At 39.5% G+C, this 23,553-nt stretch overlaps 1 protein-coding gene across 3 annotated transcripts in view; it reads right to left on the bottom strand.

Annotated features, from left to right (window-relative positions):
* Nucleotides 1-16,841, bottom strand: part of LOC140477207 (sperm-associated antigen 1-like) — a 133,217-nt gene extending 116,376 nt beyond the window's left edge. Inside the window, exons 1-5 of one of the 3 annotated variants that reach the window (XM_072570697.1) lie at nucleotides 16,747-16,841; nucleotides 11,891-12,032; nucleotides 7,983-8,142; nucleotides 4,619-4,738; nucleotides 3,366-3,436 (exon numbers count right to left, since the gene is read on the bottom strand). In XM_072570697.1, coding sequence (XP_072426798.1) covers nucleotides 3,366-3,436; nucleotides 4,619-4,738; nucleotides 7,983-8,142; nucleotides 11,891-12,030 — 491 coding nt within the window. In that variant the 5' untranslated portion in view covers nucleotides 12,031-12,032; nucleotides 16,747-16,841. Of the gene's footprint in view, nucleotides 1-3,365; nucleotides 3,437-4,618; nucleotides 4,739-7,982; nucleotides 8,143-11,890; nucleotides 12,033-16,357; nucleotides 16,459-16,746 lie in introns of those variants that run through there. The other 2 variants (XM_072570698.1, XM_072570696.1) reach the window with 2 other exon arrangements.
* Between the last annotated feature and the right edge of the window lie 6,712 nt (nucleotides 16,842-23,553).

The raw sequence follows: 23,553 nt of genomic DNA, 5'->3' as shown, positions 1-23,553 counted from the left end.
TATCTCCCCCATTTTCTATGGCTTCACACAAAGGCCGCTTTGCTGATCTTTGAGGGGCCCTGTTCTCTCACTAGTTACCCTTTTCTCCTTAACGTATTTGTAAAAACCCTTTGGATTCTCCTTAATCCTATTTGCCAAAGCTATCTCATATCCCCTTTTTGCCCTCCTGATTTCCCTCTTAAGTACAGTCCTACTGCCTTTATTCTCTTCTAAGGATTCACTCGATCTATCCTTACGTATGCTTCCTTTTTTTTCTTAAACAAACCCTCAATTTCTTTACTCATTCAGCATTCCCTATACCTACCAGCCTTTCCTTTCACCCTCACAGGAATATACTTTCTCTGGATTCTCATTATCTAATTTCTGAAGGCTTCCCATTTTCCAGCCGTCCCTTTACCTGTGAACATCTGCCCCCAATCAGCTTTTGAAAGTTCTTGCCTAATATCGTCAAAATTGGCCTTTCTCCAATTTAGAACTTCAACTTTTAGATCTGGTCTATCCTTTTACAAAAGATATTGGAAATCATAAGATGTCCTAAATTATTCTTCCTTTCTGCTGCATTCCTAGTCTGCCTCAAGTTTAAACCACCTGCACACATGCTATCCTGCTGCTTATCTTTCCATTTAACTCCATACTCTGTCGCTTTCCCTTCCTCTCAACTCAGACGTTTAAAGTCCTACTGACCACCTTATTTATGTTTTTCGCTACAACACTGGTTCCATATTAGTTCAGATGGAGATTGTCCCAACGGTACAGAAGCCCCCCACCCTGGTTCTAAAACTGATGCCAATGCCCCATGAAATGGAATCCCTCTTTCCCAGACCAATCTCTTAGCCACATGTTTACTTCCTTAACTTTCTTATCCTATGGCAATTGGCACGTGGCTTGGGCAGTAATCTGGAGTTTATGATCCTTGAAGACCTGTACTTCAATTTCCTTCCTCGTGCTTGATACTCCCCAGTCTGGTCCTCCACCCTAGCTTTGCCTATGTTGTTAGTCCCAATGTGGACCGCAATAACTGAATCCTCCCCCACCCGCTCCAGTATCCTTTCAAGCCGGTCAGAGATTTCCGGTATCCTGGCACCGGGCAGGCAACACACCATGCAGGATTCCTGATCTGGCTTGCATACAATACTATCTATCCTCTTAATCATAAAATCCCCTTTAACAACTACTTGTCTTTTTGCTCTCCGCTCTTGAAGGGCCATCTCCACCATGGTGCAGCGATCAGCTGGATCATCCTGTCCACAGGCCTTTCCCTCATCCATACAGGGAACAAGAATCTCATACCTGTTGGACAAGATCAAGGGCTGAGACTCCTGCACTCCTGAACTCAGAATCCCTCTACCTGCCTCACTTATAGTCACTCCCTGTTGTCCCTGAACATTTACTGAATTTGAATTACTTAATCTACCGGGTGTGACTGCTTCCTGAAACAAAGTGTCCAGGTAACTCTCCCCCTCCCGGATGTGCTGCAGAGTTTGAAGCTCAGATTCCAGATCATCAATTCTGACCCAGAGTTCTTCCAGCAACCAAGACTTGGTGCAGACGTGGTCACTGCCGTTCACAATGGGATCAGCCAGCTCCCACATCATACAGCTACAACACATCATCTGTCCCAGCCATAACTACTTATTTAATTAACTTTTACAATTTATATAATAAATAATTTATTGTACTTCTCTGATCCTGTCTTATTCAATTCAATTAACCCATTAAACTTTTAGTCAATCACGATACATAACAAACATAAATTGAAAAGCCTTACATTAACAACACACCTCATTCAATAGCAATCACTTGCCTTCCCAACAGCCTCCTTGCTCCGACCTCACTTCTGTAGAGTTCATGCCAATCTCTGCTGTAAATAAAGACTGCTGGCTTCGAGCTAAGTGCTTAAATAGCAATCACTTGCCTTCCAAACAGCCTCCCTGCTCCGACCTCACTTCCGCCCAGCCCCCACTGCTCTCTGCTGTAAAAAAGGACCCTGGGTGAACGGTCACGCAAGGACCATAAGTTGGCTTTATGATGGCATGTGCTAGAAAGAATCATTGGTGGAGGGAATGAACAGGCATTTTGGCATGGAGGATTAAAGGGGCATAGATGGATGAGTGCTAAGGCCTAAAGGGCCTAAAAGCTTTTAATACAACTGAAACAAAGGCAGGTCTACTAACAAGGCTGCCTCAGTTGACACCTAACGCCTCATTTTCACCATGGACATCCAATCCCTCTACATATCTATCCCCCTCCTCTCCGATCTATCACTCTCACCCCACAATCATCTACCTATCACATTCCTAGCTAACGCCACCGCCACCACCACCAACCCCCACCCCCCACCCCACATTTATCTCTCAGCCCCCAAGCCTCATTCCTGATGAAGGGCTTATGCTCAGAACGTTGATTCTCTTGTTCTTTGGATTCTGCCTAACCTGCTGTACTTTTCCAATGCCACACTGTTTGACTCTGATCTCCAGCACTCACCTTCCCTCAGCTGACCCCACGTGGCTATATTCAATATGCTTCTAGAATTTCTGGGCCCAGCTCAGGATCCCAGGAAAGGTTCATAAATTTTAGATTTTTAAACAGTTATACTTTGTACTGTGTATTTAGTTTCAAAATAGAATGAAGTTGGGGGGACAAAGAGTATCTAATTACCATTTTGACCCTACGTGATTCACACTGCCATGTAAATTTGCTTCAGGGAGGGGCGCGGGGGGGGGGGGGGGGGGAATGGTGATGGTTGGTAGGAAGCCATTGTAGGACTCACTGGGCCTCACAGAGTCCGTCTTCAAAAATCTGAGACAGACAGCCAAGAGATAAAGGCAAGTTTCCATGGCTCACAATAGAAGGTTGCAGGTGTGAGCTTGAGCTTGGATTGACAAGACTGGCTTAATCAAGATTCAAATGCAAATTGGAAAGGTTGCTTAGCTGTAGGTAGAGGATGAATCTTCAAATCGTTCCTCACCACAAAAGTCAATTTGAGGAATAGCTGGAAAAGGAAACAAGTTCTCAGGAGCTAAGCTTTACTTTGAACTGGCTCTGTAAACAATAATCATGAAGGGAGATTTAGTTTATGTGGCAGAAGAACCTTAAAACCTGAAATTTTGTGTATTTTTTTTACACTTGTCACTGGAAATTCAAATTTCTTTTTAAAGGATCAGTCTCTACATGGATTGCAACAATAGTGATTGGTCCGGACTTAATGGATTGTCTCAAGATTGAGTGTAACCACAGAAATAAATACTCTTTGAAATTACAATGCATATTTTTACAAGTACTTTGGGACATGTTCAATGATATTTGCTGCTAATGTTAATCGTCCATTAGGCCTAGTTATTAAACAGTGTCCTTGGTTCACATACTTATCCCATTCTCTGTAATCCCTAGGGATAACTCTCCTCTTCTTTGTTGATTTTTGATCACCAAAGCCACTCTGTGAAATAAATAATATAATTGTCAGACATATAAATAAAACAAACTACTTTCATTAAAGCCCATCTGCACCATACACAGAAGTTTGGAACCTGGTAACTGAAGGCACTCGATAATAGTGGAATATCTATGACATTTACTGTCTAGCATTGCCTCTTGAATGAAAGATGGATGGGGTACAGGACCGGGATGGTGTTTTTTTTTCCTCCTGAGGCCAGGGAAATTGAGGTAAATTGCAGTATGTGAGCCCTAACTGAGATCAATAAATGGCAGTGACTACAACTTAGGCCAAAACACATATGTTTCCATGGAAAGTTTCAAATTCTAAACTGTATTTATGCTTGATTTCATTTTTTGCTTTTTGCCATCTGATGTCTATACAGCTTAAGCAGTTCAATTGTTTAGTTAAATCTGGCAAATGCCTTTATTTCAAAGGAATTCTACCTTAGGATCACATTGTGTCTTTTGCACTATCATGAAACCTCTCTCCCTGAAAACTAAGTGACAATGTTCTCACAGACGCTACATCCACAATAATAATATCCATCAAATCAAGAACAAATTTTACAGGATTGTTTTAACCAACTAGGTTTCTGATTGAACCAAACCAGAGTAATTTTAAATTTTAACAGCAATACTCCAGCAATAAATTAGGTCATTTGATATTAGTTGCTTAAATTCTAAACAAGTACTTTACATCACCATTTTGTTTTTCCATGTTTTGGAACTTAGCAAGATTTTCTTTTGTGGCAAATTCTGTTTGACACAGTTCTTGTGAATTTTGCCATGGGATGTCTTATTATATTAAAAGGGACTTTATAAATGTACGCTGTCGTGAAAATGATTCTTTCTTATGCTAAACATAATGTTGTATATCACTGCAATATTACATTTATATCTTCCTTTGGTCGTCTGTGTAACAAACTGCATCCTTCCAAGCAACAGGAAACAGGTTATTTGCTTCCAGGCATTCACAAGCTTCTTCTCTCTTGTAGCCTGTGGGACAGGAGAGTGCAGTATCTCCCTTTGTTCGCTCTACACAGATCTGAATCTTAAAGTATTAATAATGAGTTTGTTGAATAAAAAGTGACATTTTTACTGCAGGCAACAAAACAGTGAACAGTTTTTTTAAAAATAGAAAATGAAGCCAAGGAGGAGGTGGATGAAAAATGCCCACTTTTACCTGCTGGGAAAGAACTGAGGCATTAACACCACGAACAGGTGCTTGCTTTTCGGAATTAAAACATTCAACTTTTGTATATTTTGCTTCATTTTCCTTTTGCTTCATTTCATCTGTCCAACTCTAGTCAAGACAATGTAATAGGAGAATAACATTAGAAGAATTAGAAGAAGAGTGCAGCTTGCTTCAATCTACAATAGGAAAAGATACAGAATAGCTTCATTCTTAAAATGAGTGCAAAATTTGTAAAGATGAAATGTGATTGAATACTTCAGTTTAATTCAGATGTTTAAATACACATGCCATGCTGATGTATGTCAAGAAATGAAACTTTAAACTAAGTAAAACTAAGTTGAGAAAAAATTAAAGCTATTCCCTATTTTCACACATTTCTTTTCTGGAAATTCCTTCTACTCTGTAGAGAATGGACTGCAACCTTTCTCTAAGACCTCTAACAACTTTGTTGTATAGTTGACCAAGGAAGTGAACAGCAGCTTGGGATGGTACCTCCCCAGTAAGTTTTTTCTTCCACTCCTTCCCACTATGTCTAAGTGCAGTGCTGACCTTCACAGCTGGGATGGAAGGAGCCTGCTCTTTAGTTTGTATTTTCAGGTAAAGCCCGTGCAAACACACCCTCGACTCATTACCACCATTTTATATTTAGTGGGACCACAATCCTAAATTTGATGAACATACTTTCTTTTTAAAAAATTGTTCTCCCATTGTAAAATCAAGTCACTATCCAAGATGTTTATTCAGCTTCAGAGTAGAAAACTATGGAAATTAAAAAGTGCAGCAAATTTCTAGAAAATGATTCAATGACAGAGCCAGTTCCTGATTTTGAAAGATTATAGATCTACAGCATTCTTACCAAAGATCCAACTTGTGTGTAATCACCCACTTAATTTTGAGATCAGAAACAAACCTTGGTATTTTTGAAACTTAATTTGTTGTCCATGATGCATATGTTTGTAAACATTGTACTGAAACCAGAATTACCTCATTTTGACCACTATAGACAGTTACAATGATCAGAAATACGAATGGAATGTCAGCCTTCATAACTAATGGGCTATAATATAAAAGAAAGACATTTTTCCACAGCTGTTCAAAACCCAGATTAAACCACATCTAGTATAGTCTTCACACTTTTCTACATATCATTTAGAAAGAATACATTGGCTTTGCAGTGCACAAACTAATCAAAATATTACCAAGGTTCTGAGGATTAGATTATGAAGAATGATGACAAATTAGTTTTGAATTCCCTTGCATACAGGTTTAAGCAGTTACCTAAAGATTACTGGATTTTTAAAGGAATGCTCAGGATAGAGAGCAAAAGAAACTTTCTCCATTGATGGAGAACTCTAGGTCAAGAAGCTGTAACACTGAAAACAAAGCCAGGCTATTTAGCAGCAAAGTTAGGAAACATTACTTCGTGCCAAAGGTGAAAAAGTACATAACACTGTTCCACAAAAAGAACAGCTCACTAATCAATTTAAATCTGAGAAACATAGAATTTTGTTAGTTAAATAAATGAAAAGCTAGTATTGAAGCTAACTTCCAGATAAACTACTATCTTAGTTATTGATGAAACATGCATGTATTAAAAGAATTTTGAGGGAAAATTAGAATAAATAATTGAAGACAGTTGTGTGTCAGGTGGGTATTTTGAAATTATTTAACACACACCTGGTTAAAGTTCATATCAGGACAGCACTGCTGTTTAAAATTCCAGCATGTTCAGTGCTATAAAATGTTTAATACACCTTAAATTAGTTGGTGGGATTGAATAATTTGATGAAGCCGATGCTATTAACAGGACCACTACTTCCTAACACACATCAGCAACTTGATAACCTGCTTTTTTTAAAATTCTGAGATCCATCTGAGTAATATTCCTTCATAAAAGCAGCAATGGAGCAAATCATATCACCATTCTATTCAATCATTACAACTATACCCTTTTTTTTCTAACCAAAGTTGCATCCTCATCCTTTGTTAAGGGTATGGCGATGGTGATTTCTTGTTTAATTGTGATTGGTGATTGGAACTCTGCCCACAACCCCTCCTTCAAAACAAATTTGAGAGCTTTTTTTAAACCTTTAACAAAAATGTTAGAAAGATTAGCAATTCTGGAAATAGATTAGCTAACATTGAAATTCAAAGATGGACATTTTATTCAGTGGTCTAGTAAATAAAAACAATGTCAGAGGAAGTAGTAGAAGCAATTACAACATTTAAAATACATTTTGACTGGTACACGGATAGGAAAGGTTAGATAGAAATGGGCCAAATGCAGGCATATGGGACGAGTTTAGTTTAGGAAACCTGGTCTGCATGGGCGAGTTGGGCTGAAGGGCCTGTTTCCATGCTGTATGACTCTATGGCACTATGACACTAATTGCCTGGCAATGATCATCTCCAGCAAGAGAAATCTAACTACCTTCCTTTGAGATAAAACAGCACTACCCTTTCTCAATCTTACACCAACAAAATCCTGATGATTACCACTGACCAGAAACTGGATCATTCAGCAGCAAATTGTTTTGTAAAATCCGGAGATCCATATGAGTAATACTACTTCTGAGTTCTGCCCACCATCTGCAAGGCAGAAATCAGGAGCATGATGGTATACTCTTCCTCCTCTTGGATCAATGCAGCTCCAGTAACACAAGTGACTTGATGCCATCCAGGTCAAAGCAGCCCAGCACCCATCTGCCACCTTAAACATCCAGTCCCTCCACTATCAACACATAGTACTAATGCCACACTACCTACAAAAAGCAGATGCAACAAAGCTGCTTTAGCAGCAACTTTATGATCTCTGTTATCCAGCAGGACAAAGGAGGCACCAAAATCTGCAAGTTGCCCTCATTTTCACACACAATCCAGACTTCGAATTATATCGCCATTCTGTCACTGTTGCTACATCAAAATCTAGGAACAGTTTACTAACACCACTTCGGTTGTACTTATGCCCATGGATTGGTGTAGGCCAAGATGGTAACTCATCGTGACCTTCTCAAGGGCAAGAGTTGTCCTAGTCAGTGACACTTGAGTATCTTGAGCAATTTTTAAAAAAAAGTTGATAAAGGAGAGAAGATGAAGTAAATCAATAATAATGAGACAAAATCATGACTGTAGATTTGAGCTGGGTGGTATTAAGAAATTTCATATTTTATATAGTCTAATGGGATTACAGTTAAATGAATTGATTCTTTTGACAGTGCCTGCACTAACCAACTGACTTATTGTGCTAGCAAATACAGTAAACAATTTTTACTAAATTCTTGTGAATGTTTTTAGTACCACACCAACTCAGTATGACATATTCATTTGTTAATCACTTAAAGGCAATGTATACCTTCAGGTCACTGGTGATCTCTTGCCATTCTTCTTTGGTGAAGCTAGCAGCAGTTGCTGGTGGGTTGTTTGTTCGAAGGATACGACTTTTAGGATTCAGCTTTTCAATTTTCTTCTCACAAAATCTGATCAGATCAGGATAAAATCCCTCTTCACCTGATCTTGAATATTGTACACAAAAACAATAGTAACACCAATATCCTGAACATATACTGAAGTGACAGTTACATAAGTCATTTTCATACATGAAACATAAGCCAAACACAAAATCGACTGACTGCCCATAGACTATTAGAAGATCCACCATGATATGGTTTTATAAGTGCCAAGTTATTTATCACAATTTCCTAACAAATTCAATAAGCTGATACAATCAAATTTGCGTGATACCTAATAAAAAAATCTTATTTTCTTCATGAAAGTCAAAATTATTGTGCAAATTTCAGAGGTATCATTATTGAACACGTATAACGATATAGGATTGTGTTTGCTCTACATCCCACACAAAAACATGAGCTAGACTGTCCTTGGACTACTTAGTTGCATTTTTTCTCAAGTTATTTTGTATGGTATGACTTTACGTAAATGTCAACTAATTCATAAAAGTAAAAATGTTTGAAAACTACATTAAAATCTTTATTTCAAACCTATTTTGATTGCAAATTTCATGATTCATTGTTCAAGTCTTAAACGGTCATAACTTCTTTCAAATAATATATGTAATACAAGTACTATGAACAATGATAAATAATTGACACAAAAGCAGTCCACACCGACCCTCCGAAGAGTAACTCACCCAGAACCATTTCCCTATGACTAATGCACCTAACACTATGGGGAATTTAGCATGGCCAATCCACCTGACCTGCACATCTTTGTGACTGTGGGAGAAAACCAGAGTACCCGGAGGAAACCCACACGGACACGGGGAGAATGTGCAAACTCCACACAGACGGTCACCTGAGGCTGGAATCGAACCTGGGACCCTGGTGCTGTGTGGCAGCAGTGCTAACCACTGAGCCACCATGCCACCCCATAACACAGATCTAAACTGGAGGAAGGCTAATTTTGACAGTATTAGGCAATAACTTTAAACAGTTGATTGGGAGCGGATGTTTGCAGGTAAAGGAACAACTAGAAAATAGAAAGCTTTCAAAATGAGGTGGCAAGAGTCCAGAGGCAGTACGTCCCTGTTAAGGTGAAGGGCAAGGCTCGTAGGTGGAGGGAATGCTGGATGGCTGGAGAAATTGAGGTTTTGATCAAGAATAAGAAGGAAGCGTACATTAAGTACGGACAGCAGGGATCAGGTGAATCCCTATAAGAGTATAAAAACTTAAGAGGGAAACCCAGAGGGCAAAAACGGGACATGGGATAGCTTTGTCAAATTGGGTTAAGGAGAATCCAAAGGGATTCTTCAAATATATTAAGGACAAATGGATAACTAGGAAGAGAATAGGGTCCCTTACAGAACAGCAAGTCTGCAGAACTGCAACCTTTCTGGGGGAGATACTAAACAAGTACTTTGCATCAGTGTTTACTGTGGAGAAGGATACGGAAGATATAAAATGTGGGGAAATAAATAGTGCCATCTTGAAAAATGTCCATATATTTTTCAAGGAGGTGCTGAATGCCTCAAAATGCATGAAGGTGAATAAATCCCTGGGACTGCATCAGGTATACCCTAGAATTCTGTGGGAAGCAAGGGAAATAATTGTTGGGCTCCTTGCTCGTGTTTTTGTGGGATATACAGTAAACGCAATTCCGTTTCATTATATCTGTTCGATATTTGTATTATTGATAGCCACAGGTAAGGTGCCAAAAGACTGCAGGTTAGCTAACATAGTACCACTATTTAAGAAAGGTTGGTAGAGAAAGGTCAGTGAACTACTGGCCAGTTGTTGGTGGGAATCCTGAGGGACAGGATTTACATGTATTTGGAAAGGCAAGGACTGATTAAGGATAGTCAACATGACTGTGTGTGGGAAATTATGTCTCACTAACTTAAATAAATTTTTTGAAGAAATAACGAAGAGGATTGATGAGGGCAGAACAGTGAATATGATGTATATGGACTTCAGTATGGCATTCAAAATGGTTACTCATGTAGACTAGTTAGCAAGGTTAGATCACATGGAATATAGGAAGAACTAGCCATTTGGATACGAACTGGCTTGAAGGTAGAAGTCAAAGCATGATGGGGGATACCTGTGACCAGTGGCCAATAAAATCAGTGTTGGGTCCACTGCTTTGTCATTTATATAAATGATTTGGACATGTGGGATAAGGAGGCATCATTAGTAAGTTTGCAGACGCCTCCAAAACTGGAAGTATAATGATCAGTGAAGACAGTTACTTCAGCGTACAAAGGGACTTTGATCAGATGGGCCAATAGGCCAAAGGTGTAGCAGATGGTGTTTAAATTTAGATAAACGTGAAGTGCTGCATTTTGGAAAGGCAAATCAGGGCCAGACTCATACACTTAATGGTCCTAGGGAGTGTTGCTGAATAAAGAGACCTTGGAGTGCAGGTTCATGGCTCCTTGAAAGTGGAGTCACAGGTAGACAGGATGGTGAAGGCGGTGTTTGGTATGTTTCCCTTTATTGGTCAGAGCATTTGAGTATTGGAATTGGAAGATCATGTTGTAGAGCTGTACAGGACAGTGGCTAGGCCACTTCTGGATACTGTATTCAATTCTGATTTCCCTTCAATAGGAAGGGTTTTATGAAACCTGAAAGTTAAAAATCACACAACACCAGGTTATCGTCCAACAGGTTTATTTGAAAGCACTAGCTTTCAGTGCACTGCTCCTTCATCAGGTAGCTGTGGAGCAGGATCATAAGATACAATTTATACCAAAAGATTAGTGTCGTACAGCTGAAATGATATATTGAACAAACCTAGACACTGTTAAGTATTTCATCTTTTAGTTCATATGGACACCTGAAGATGCTCAAGGATGCCCTCTTAAGAACAGTGTACGATTCTCAACTCATTGATCACCAGTTCTGACGTGCCACAGCGAAAAACCTGGTGGCGTGTGATTTTAACTGTGTCCACCCCAGTCCAATAACGGCACCTCCACATCGTGAAACTTGAAAGCATTCAGAAAGGATGTTGCAAGGATTGGAGGGTTTGAGCTATAGGGAGAGGCTAAAGAGGCTGGGGCTATTTTCTCTCAAGCATCAGAGGCTGAGGAGTGACCTCACAGATGTTTACAAGATCATGAGAGACACTTGATAGGTTAAATAGATAAGGTATTTTCCTCAGGGTAGGGGAGTCCAAAACTAGAGGGCATAGGTTAAAGGTGAGAGGGGGAAGATTTGAAAGGGACCTAAGGGGCAATCTTTTCATGCAGAGGGTGGTGCGTGTATGGAATGAACTGCAAGAGAAAGTGTTGGAGGTTGGTGCAATTACAGTATTTAAAAGGCATCTGAACGTATGAGTAGGAAGGTGTATGAGTAGGAAGGGTTTAGATATGGGCCAAATGCTGGTAAATGGAACCAGATTTATTTCGGATATTTGGTCGGCGTGAAAGAGTTGGACCTTAGGGGCTGTTTCCAGGCTGTACATCTCTATGACTATGAGTTACAATTGAGAATATATGAGACAACAGATGAAATCATCCAAAATTAGCACTGTGAATCAGACTTTTTGTTTTAGAAAAGTGTTTAACAGGATCCAAGACACATTAGTGGTTGTACCAGATATGACACATTAATCACATTTCTGGAATATCACACATTTTAGGAAAAGATTATTTTGTTGAAGTACAAAACACTTGACTAAATTTGCACGATAATATCGCGCAATAAATTTCCAGACAACCTTCCCAGATTTCAAAAATGCCATTTAATATTACTGACAACATTGTTTCACGCCACAGATGTGAAATATTTCTAATCTGTGTACCTTAGCACAATAAGAACTTTTTCCAAATACTTCACATCAGTGCATTTCTCCACAAAGCTATAATCCAGGTGCTCGATAGGAAGTTTGTATGTCTTGGTTGTTCCTTGGCTCATCAAAGAACAAGCTGGTTCTGTGCTCATGGCTGAAAAGAATTTCCAAAAGTCATTATCCATTTTTGTGTCCTCCAATACCAAATTTATTGTATTTAATTTCGTACAATGTGCTGAATTATTACATTACAAAGTACATCTGAAGTGACTAAAAAGTGAATAGATGGTTTGTTTAAACAAGAGGAGAAGAGGAATTTACTGGAGTACTTTATCTTAGCATCTGCGTAGAATGTGGATTCATTTTTAAACAGTAAACTTAAGCAGCAGGACATCACAACTTCTTATGAAGCACTCAGCACTCAAAGAAAATAGTTTATACATTAAGATTCACTAGAAAAAGTTTATAATCTTTGGATGAAGGCAATAATTACTGATAAAGAGTAACAAATATTTTCAAGCCAAGACCACACAAGAGCAGAATTAATGAAATCATAACCATTCTTACTGTTCTAGCCAGAAAACAAGAAAAATCTTGGTTTGGTTTAAACTATATGATCTTGTTAATTTTTTTTAGAATGGAATTTTACAGGATTTAAAATGACTTATCTAACATAGTGGATACGTTGATTATTTCTAAACATTTTCAGCAATTATCAGGACAAAAGCCAATATGTTGAGGCATGAATCAAGCATTGAACTCAGGCATTCGAGACGGCATTAAATGATTATTTGGATTTAAGAAATGTGCAAAGATATGGGGGGCAAAAAGAAGATTAACACGAGGTAATGATGCATATTTAATGAGTTAGGCAGGCATGATGGGACAAGTTGATTTCTACACTGTAACACTTTTGTGATCTCTGTAGAAATGTCACACACATCATTTACATGAACAGCTCTGTCAAGTCAACACAAAGGAACCGGAGGCAAGGGGGCAAATCTTCCAATGGCCAAATGGTCATTATTCCATCATAGATGGGATTTGCACATGGAAACCCTGCAGAATTCCCATCATAGTACATTGCAAAGGAATTGCCTGTGATGGGAAATTGAATTTTCCTTCGGGAAATTCCTCAATGCCTGGAACACAGAGTCTCCACAAAAATTGGAAACTTTGGATGGCCCCAATGAAATGAAGTAAAATAGTTACTCAGGAAATGTTAGACCATAATCTGGCTCCTCTAAATTCCTGCATTTTGTTTTAGTTACAAAGCCTCAAGCTTGAAGACAGTACACCAGACTTTATCAGAAGGGCTTTAAAAGGTTAAATTATAAGAATAGATTACATGCATGTGGTTTGGATACTTGAGTTTTGAATGCTGAAGGATGATCTAATTAACCTACTTCACGTGACAAAGCAATTTGACTGTTTCTTTCTGTCTATCCTATTTCCTATGGGCATGGAATCCAAAAAAATGTAGATACGCCATTTGATTGTAAAATCAGGGAGCATTTTTCACTGAAACAAAAGCTCCTAAAAGAAACAGTGGATGCTGTAGCAATTGAAATTGTTTCGACCAAAACTGTTGTTCATTAAAGGATCGCAAAGGATGTGAAAGGTCATTTGGTAAATGGGCTGGGTAATGAGTAGCAGACACGAGGCCTGAATAACTCATTCAACACATCAGTACTAAATCACAGAACTGTTACAGTGAAGAAGGAGGCTTTTCGTCCCATTTACGTCTGCATTGGCACTAGGTAATGATGCTCATTTAATGAGCCAATTACTTTTATCCAAATATTCACCAAATGCTCCCTTAAATGCCTCAATTGAGTCTGCCTCTATCACATTTCGAGCCAATGAATTGCACAAACTAACTACTTGGTAAGTGAAAAAGTTTTAGCTGTTGCTTCTTTTGCAGATCATTCATATTCATGCCTTCTTGGCTCTTTTTATGATAGGAAGTGTTTCTCTCAATTTAGTCAATGCACACCTCATCAGATCTCCTCTTAGCCTTCTTTTCTCCCAGGAGAATAGTCACAAATTCTTTAATTTATCCTCATAACTGAAGTTCCTCAGTTTTGGAATTATTCTGCATTCTCTCCAATGTATTCACATTCTTCTTACAAACCTGTAGCCCGGAACTGGTACGATACTCTAGATGAGGTGTAACAAAATATCTTGTACAAGATGAACATCATGACCTTGCACTTGTACTGTGACCATAAATAAAGCTGAGGATAATGTCTGCTTTACTTACTATACTTCTGTCCAGTCACCTTCAATGATCTGAGCAAAAAAATCATCTGGGTCCCTCTGCTCCTGCGCCTCCCTTAGAATTGTACTCACCATTTTGTATAATCTTTTAATTTTTTTTGGTATCAAAAGACATCAGTTCACATATGTCTGCCTTGAAGTAGGCTGTAAGGTTTACAATTTTCCAGTCTTGACTCTCCCCCAAATCCAGACAAGATGATGTGGCTAGTGCCCCTGTACAACCACTCTAATTTCCTTTAAAATCTGCAGATGCATCTCATCTGGTCCCAGTAGCTTATGAACTTTAAATACCAATATTTGATCCAACACTTTGGCCCTTCAATTTTGAACTCTTCTAGTGTCGAAACTCCTGCCCAACAGCATCTCTCTCTTTAGTAAAGACAAAATGCAAATTTAATACCTTAGCCATCCCTTTTTAATCCCTAATCAGCCCCGATTCTCCTTTTTCCACTATTTTACTTTGTATATGGCCATAGCAGGCTTTTGTATACTTCATAATAGCTGCCAGTCAGAGTCATACAGCATGGAAACAGACCCTTCGGTCCAACCATGCCAAGCATAATATCAAGCTAAACTAGTCCCACCTGCTTGCTCCTGGCCCATATCCCTCCAAATTTTTCTTATTCATGTATTTATCTCAGTGTCTTTTAAATGTAACTATGCCTGCATCCGCAACTTATTCAGGATGTTCATTCTACACATGAACTGTCCTCTGTATTAAAAAAATTGCCCCTCATGTCTTTTTAAAATCTCTCTCCTCACCTTAAAATATGACCCCCAGTCTTGAAATCCCCCATCCTAAGGAACAGACACCTACCATTAACCCTACCGATATCAGTCATGATTTTATTAACCTCTAAAAAGGTTACCTCTCAACCTCCTAGACTCCAATGAAAGAAGTCCCAAACTGTCTGTTTCTTTTACAACGCAAGACCTTTTTTCTCATAATTCCTCTTTGCTTCTCGTTTTTCTTCTTTAATCATAATTTCTTCCTCCGATGTCATCTAGGGAACTCTTGATGTACCTGAACCATCTCCCTTTTGAAGGTAGCCTATTGTTCATCTACTGTTTTCCTGCGAACCTACTGTTCTAGTCAATTCTGTCTAGCTCTGCACTTGCCCCTTTGAAGTCACCTCTCCATTAATTGATTTGTCTTATTCTGGACCACCATTATTCAGAACCTTACAATACAGTGATCATTGTCCTCAAAATGTTCTGATCCACTTAGCCACATTGTTGCCAAGAACCAGATCTAACAGTGCATCCTTTATTGGCTGCAAATTCCCGAAATGAGCAGGGATAAGCACTTTTTCCATTCAAATGCTAACTATTAAAGGTTCAACAACAACCCGCTTAGGTTATGAGTCTCCCAGAATTAATTGTTACCACAGCATCAAAGTTGACAACACGGAATAATTGTCTGGCAATAATTTAAATACTTCACACCATTAATAAGGTATTGAAATTAGGATGGGCAAGTTTTAATATGGTTTATCTGAATTTTGCAGTCAATTATCACATAAGAGTAACAACTTCATATCTGGTTTTCAATGCCAAATCTTCTGATCAGTGGTGTTTCTGCAACAGCAAGGCAATTTCTCAATTTTGGTGTTTAATGACGGTGAGCACTATTTGCCTGACAATGATTTCACTACAAAATCCAAAACCTCAATTAACCTAAAATATAGGAACCAGAAAACATATATATCTTGTCTCTAAAAATCTTATCAATGATTTCAAAGAATATTGTTTTGCACAATTCTACATTTCAATTCACATTTCAGTAACCATGTCACATTGACGCAGGACCTTAGGGGCAATGAATATTGTCATTATCCAAAAAAACGTAAACCTCCATCTTTCAGATAGTACAAATTATAAAAATTCTTTAACAGTTTTCATGATTGGAAAATTTGACTGATGTATCTATTCTGATCACTGGGATGTTTCGAAACATTTCAGGGAGCTTGTTATAAAACAAGCTGATTGTAGGTCAACGATATGGGTAGGTATGCAGATGCTATACTCAAGTTTACAGTAACCTGCAGTTTTTGATTGGGAAAGAAACAGTGAAGCAGAACAGAAAAGAACTAGCGGTATAACTTCATTGATTAAAGAGTGCAGGTAAGGGACCTAAAAAAGCAATTCAGACGATATATATTATCCAAAATAAATCAAGGATAAAGAATTAATTACAACCTGGTTGAAGTCCTCGCACTGAGGGACTGGAAGCCTCCCTCCATGTGATTTCACATACAGGGCAACTGTTGCTACGCTGCCATCTTGAAAGAGAAAAATATACTTCACTCGACTTCTTGTGCATCAGAAAACAGTTTTCTGACTCTCATATTACCTACGATATGCCTGGATGTGTAATATTCTACAATGATCACAATTCATCCTGATGAACAGCACATAAAGGCTCTTCTCTTGCTTTTAAATTTAAAAAGAAAATTCAACAGTTATTAAACGGTGCGACGCGTTTCCACAGCAACCGCCGAAGCCACGGCGTGACGCCGGTAGAAAGGGTCCAAAACAAAACCATGAACAATGATAACAATAAACGGTAATAATAACTCGAAACCCACCTTCACCTCTCGCAGGCGACTCCTCAACTGCAACGACACCTGGATTGCCTTCAAATAGTCGCCGTTCCCAAGCCCAACTCCACCAGCACGTTCGCAGTGAGCGGAAACAGATAGAATCCACGTACGTCACCGGTGGGCGGGAAATTTGAAATCATCATTCCTAAAGGTACAGGGAGTGACAGGCAGAGCGAGCAGAAAGTTCCTCCTCATTGGTACTCAGTTCTCCTCAATATTTATCTTCATTCACTTTGCAAAAGGCAGTGAGTATCCGGAAGACATAAATCTTTCATAACACATCCGCAGGACGTTAACTTCACAGCTTGGCTCGCACTTATTCTCCATCCCGTGTGGTTAGCACTGCTGCCTCACAGCACCAGGGACCCAGGATCGATTCCAGCCTCCGCCGACTGTCTGTGTGGAGTTTGCACATTCTCCCCGTGTCTGCGTGGGTTTCCTCCGGATGCTCCGGTTTCCTCCCTCAGTCCAAAGATGTGCAGGTCAGGTGAACTGGCCATGCTAAATTTCCCATAGTGTACAGGGATGTGTGGGTTAAGTGCATTCGGCAAGTCTAAATATAGGGCAGGGAAGGGGAATAGGTCTGGGTGGGTTACTCTTCGGAGGAATTGGTGTGGACTTGTTGGGCCAAAGGGCCTGTTTCCACACTGTAATGATTCTATGATTCTAAGTTGGTAGTGGCAGTAATGAAGCATCATCCTATATGGTTGTAGTCCATTGGTCCCATAACGCTTTTAATGAGAGAGTTCTGGGAATTTGACTCAACAACAGTGAACAAGCCATAATAATTTTCCAGTTCAGATTAGAGGGAAACTTGGAGCTTGTGGTATTCACATGCATTTACTATACTTTTCCTTCTGGTAATAGAGGTTGTGGGTTTGGAAGATGTTGTCGAAGGAATCTTGGTGAATTTCTGCAGTGCATGTGGTACACGTTGCTGCTACTGAGCATTGACCATGGAGGGAGTGAATGTTTATGGATGCAGTGCCAATCAATCAACTAACACAGTCATAGAGATGTACGGCATGAAAACAGACTCTTCAGACCAACATGTCCATGCTGATAAGATATTCTCCATAAATCTAAGTTCATTTGCCAGCATTTGACCACTAAACTCTTCATTCATATGTCCATCCAGATGCCTTTTAAATGTTGTAATTGTACCAGCCCTCTCCACCTCCTCAGGCAGCTCATTCCATACATGCACCACATTCTGCATGAAAAGGTTGCCCCTTAGCCCCTCTTAAATCTTTCCCCTCTCACCTTAAAACTATGCCCTCTAGTTTGGACTCCCTTACCCCGCAGAAAAGTCCTTAACTACTCATCCAATCCATGCCCCTCGTGATTTTGTAATTTCTATAAAGTCACACCTCAATCTCCAATGCTCCAGGGAAAATAGTCCCAGCATATTCACCCTCTCCCTAAAGCTCAAGCCCGAGAATCCTGGCAAAATCCTTGTAAATCATATCTGAACACTTCAAAGTTTAACAATACATTTCCTACAGCAGAGACACCATAACTGAAAGCAATATTTCAAAAGTGGCCTACCTAATGTCCTGTACAGCTGCAACATGACCTTTCAACTCCTACATTCAATGCACTCACCAATAAAGGTAAGCTTACCAAATGCGTTCCTCATTACCCAGTCTACGTCCAAATCCGCTTTCATGAAACTATGAACCCGCACTCCAAGGTCTCTGTTTGACAACACTCCCCAGTACCTAAAGAGAAAATGCTGGAAAATCTCAGCAGGTCTGGCAGCATCTGTAAGGAGAGAAAAGAGCTGACGTTTCGAGTCTAACTGACCCTTTGTCATGGCTAAAAAAAAGGGAGAAATAGGGAGGTATTTATACTCCCCAGTACCTTATCATTAAGTGTATAAGTCCTGTCTTAATTTGCCCTACCAAAATGCAGCACGTCACATTTATCTCAATCAAATGCCATCTGCCATTCCTCAGCCCATTTGCCCTTCTGATCAAGATACCAATGATTTTTCTTCAAAAAACTCAATCAAATTAGTGAGACATGATTTCCCCATGCACAAAGCCAAGTTGATTATCCCTAATCAATCCTTGCCTTTCCAAATTCTTGCAAATCGGGTCTCTCAGAATCCTCCCCAACAACTTATCCACCACTGATGTCAGGCTCATCATAGTTCCCTGGCTTTTCCTTATCACCCTTCTTAAATAATGGTACCATGTTAGCCAACTTCCAATCTTCCAGCACTCCCCCTGTGACTATCAATGATACAAATACCCCAGCAAGGGGCCCAGAAATCACTTCCCTGGCTTCTAGGGTACCTTTGATCAGGTCCCATGGATTGATAAAATTCACTGCTTTTGCCACAACAAATGCAATGAGACCATCCCTTCTCAGCACATGCTATTAACTGCAGTTTTCATCATGGAGCCAATCGAGCCAGCATGACAGCAAGAGATGAGACCCACCATCTGCAGCAGTGGTGAGAGCAGGCAACCTAAGGTTGTGATAAGAGCAGGGAGCCCGAGATTTCCCAGCACCTGTGATAATGTCGAGTGCAGGGAGATCAAACCCTTGCGAGGCCAACATGGCTAAGCACTTAAGAAGAACTAGAATCTTATCCAATATCTCTGTATGGAGACCACAAGTCTGGCTGTGAAAATCTGTGATGTGTGTCTGGATGTCAGACAGCGCCAACTGGAGAAACAGAGAGGGAGAGATGAAGGTTTGAACCTGTTTCAGTTTTAGTAATTTTAATTCAATACTAATTTATTCATATTTTATCATTTATACAATTTGTTTGGTAATTTCTTTTGTAATCCAAAATGGTGCTGGAATGTGGTGACGTTATACACTTCACAGTACCTAGGTGACAATAAAGGCTTCACAGTTAATCAGATGGACTTGGGTATTTTTGTTATTTTAGAATTCTTTAAACTTTCTTTATTTCTGTCTTTCACCCCCATTTTCCTGTCAATTGTAAACTTACTAACCATGTTTCCTATATTGTCATCCATATTTATGTATAATTAACGCACAACAGTGAACCTAGCACTGATCCTTAGGGAACACCACTAGTCACAAGCCTCCAGTCTGAATAATATTTTACCACAACCCTCTGTCTCTTACCATCAAGCCAATTTTGTATTCAATTGGCTAGTTGTCCCTGGATCCCAAGTGATCTAACCTTACTAATCAGTTAGCAAGCTTTGAGAAGATTTGTAGCTCAGGTTGAAGTTCTGGATGTAAGTTTGCTCACTGAGTTGGAAGATTTGTTTTCAGACATTTGTCACCATACTACGTAACATCAATGAGCCTCCAGTGAAGCACCAGTGTTATGACCCGCTTTCTATTTATGTGTTCAGGTTTCCTTGGGTTGGTGATGTCATGATTTCATGAGAAATAATTAACTATGCCCACAACAGACTCCATAAATACAACTGGAAAATTTTGTGCCAAAAAACTTTACCCATTAATGTAACAGACCATGAATGGACAGATACAGTAGGACAAGCCATAGACATTAGACAGCAACAAATACAGAAAATGAAAAACTAGACCAGCAGAAAAAAACTCAACAAACTCCCAATATAACAACACAGACAACCTAGAAGCATGGATTTAAAAAAACTTATCCGACCAACCCTTAACAGACACTGAAAAAGCTGTCTTAGTAAAAGGATTAAATTACAACTTCCGGGATGTGGACAAGAAAGATTTCTTCGCATCATTAGAACCAACACTGAAAGACAAATTCATGGAATAAACCTAGCAAACCATCAGACAGATAGTTTCATCAACACTAAGCAGGAAAAACAAGGGAACACGCTCAATATACATGAAAGGAAAGTACTAGAAAGACTCAAAAATGATAAAAACATCATTATCCTACCTGCAGACAAAGGATACTTGACAGTCATTTTAAACCCAACAGACTACACTGAAAAAGCGAATGCACTGCTTGCAGATACCAACACTTACCAACAGGTGGCAATAGACCCGATCCCACAGCTAGAGAACTGAATCACAGCCCTACTCAAAACTTCAGAAATCTGGAGAATTAAAGAAGACAGACTTCCAAAAAATGAAACCAGATGGATCCAATATACCAGGCTTCAACAGACTACCCAAAATTCACAAACCAGGAGCCCCTCTCAGACCCATAATCTCTCTACCTGGAACACCAAAGTACAGCTTAGCCATGGAACTACACCAAAGACTAAAACACTTATTAGAAGACTCACACCACTCCATTCACTCCACCCAAGAATTCCTGAACACATCAAAGACACCAAGATAGAAGGGGATGTAATAATGGTCCCTTTTGACGTAACGGCCCTGTTCACCTTCATCAACATCAACCTGGCCAAAGAAACACTGACTACACTATTAGAAGAACCAAAGGTGCATACACCAAACACCACCAACTTTATTAGCAAAGACAACATTGTCAAGCTAGTGGACCCACGCCTAGTGGACCACCCAATTTCAATAACAAAACCTACAGACATACCAACGGACCAATATCAGGGTTCTTAACAGAGGCAGTAATGCAGAGAGTCTAACAAACTGCTCTGGCAACCCAAACTTTGAGTCCACTATGTGGATGAAACTTTTGTCATCACTAAATGAAACCAATTAAAGGAAAACTTCAAGACCATCAATGATATCCTTATGGGATAGAATTCACAAAAGAGGAGGAAAACAACAACAAACTGCCATTCCGAGATGTCACAGTAGAGCAAACAGCCAATAGGGAACTTAAAACTAGCGTCTACAGGAAAACAATACATTCAGACCAAATACTGAACTACAGAAGCAATCATCCCAACACCCACAAATGAAGCGGCATTAGAACATTATTTCAACGAGCGACCACACACCGCAGCACAAGGGAACTATGAAGAGCAGAGGAAAATCACCACTACAGCGTATTCAAAAAGAACAGGTACTCAATGAACACAGTCTGCTGATTTCTCAGCAACAAACCCAAACAAGCAGACAAAACACATCCAGAAACCCTAGCCACTCTCTCCTACATCAAAGACATCTCAGAAGTGACTGCCAGACTAATCAGACACCTTGGCATCATGGTAGTCCACAAATCCACCAACATACAAATAGCAGCTAATGAATTTAAAATACACTATACAGACAAGCAAAACGAATGTCATTTACAAAATATCTTGCAAGAACTATAACAAACACTACATTGGACAAACAGGCAGAAAACTAGCCACCTGTATACATGAACATCAACTAGCTACAAAAAGACATGACCCACTATCACTGGTATCCTTATAGACAGATGAGGAAGGACACCACTTCAACAGGGACAACACATCCATCCTAGGTCAAGCCAAACAGAGACATGCACGAAACTTCCTAGAAGCATGACATTCCAACTGGAACTCTATCAACAAACACATTGATTTGGATCCCATTTACCCCCCTCTGAGAAAAAGAACAGGAAATGACATTACCAACCTAAGGAAACCTAAACACATAAATAGAAAGTGGGTCATAACACCAGTGCTTCACCGGAGGCTCACTAATTATGTTACCTGGCATGGTGATGAAATGTCTGAAAATGAAACTTCCAGCTCAGCTAGCAAATTTGTATGCTTACTGATCAGTCTACCACACAGACCCTTGTCAAAAGCCTTGCTAAATCCATGTAGACAACATCTACTACTCTGCCTTCATCTATCTTCTTGATCACCTCTTCAAGAAACTCAACTAAGTTTGTGAAACATGATTTTAAGATCTCCAGCACTTTCTCTTCTGTAATGTGGACTCTTCAAGATATCATTATTTATTTCCCTGAGTTCCATGTCTTTCTCCACTGTAAATACTAACTTGAAATATTCACTTAGGATCTTAACCATCTCCTATGGTTCCACACAGGCAACCTTGTTGATTTTTTAGGTTCTCTCCCTAGTTACTCTTTTTCACTTAATACGTAGAATCCCTTCAGACTCTCCCTAAACTTAGCTGCCAAAGCTATCGACTCCTTTTTGCCCTTCATATTTTCTTCTTTACTGTACGCCTGCACCCTCTATACTCCTCAAGGGATTCACTTGATCCCAGCTGTCCATACCTGACATATGCCTCCTTGATTTTATTGACCCAAGCCTCAATATCTCTAGTCATCCAGTGTTCCCCACTCCTACCAGCATTGCCGTTCATACTAACAGGAACATGTTGTCCCTGAACTCTCATTAACTTGCTTTTGAAAGCCCCCCACATGCCAAATATTCTTTTACCTGCAAACAGCCTCCCCTCATCCAACTTTGAAAGTTGGTCTTGCCCCATTTTAAAACTTTAACTTGTTGACCAGGCTTATGCTTTTCCATAACTGTTTTAAAACTAATAGAATTATGGTCACTGGTCCCAAAATGCTTCCTCGCTAACACCTCAGTCACTAGCCCTGCCTTATTTCCAAGTGAAGATCAAGTTTGATCCCTTTTCTAATCATGCCATTTACATTTTGATTAAGAAAGGTTTCTCGAACACACTTAAATTTCTTTCAGATCTATGCCCTTAATACTATGGCAGTACCAGTCTATGTTTGGAAAGTTAAAGCCCTACTGTTACAATCCTATTATTCTTAGTTATCTGCGATCTCCCTACATTTTTTGCTCCTCAATTTCCTGCTGACTACTGGGGGTACACTCCATCAAATGATCATCCACTTATTTCTCAGTTCCACCCATATAACTTCACTGGACAATCCCACAGAAATACCCTAATATTCTACGATATTTTCCCTACACAGAAACACCACTCCACCCACCTCCGTTGACTTTCCTC

This window comes from Chiloscyllium punctatum, chromosome 5 (genome assembly GCF_047496795.1).
Source record: "Chiloscyllium punctatum isolate Juve2018m chromosome 5, sChiPun1.3, whole genome shotgun sequence".
Classification (NCBI taxonomy): Eukaryota; Metazoa; Chordata; class Chondrichthyes; order Orectolobiformes; family Hemiscylliidae; genus Chiloscyllium; species Chiloscyllium punctatum.
Note: the sequence above shows the minus strand (reverse complement) of the source record. Positions and strands in the feature narration are given on the sequence as shown.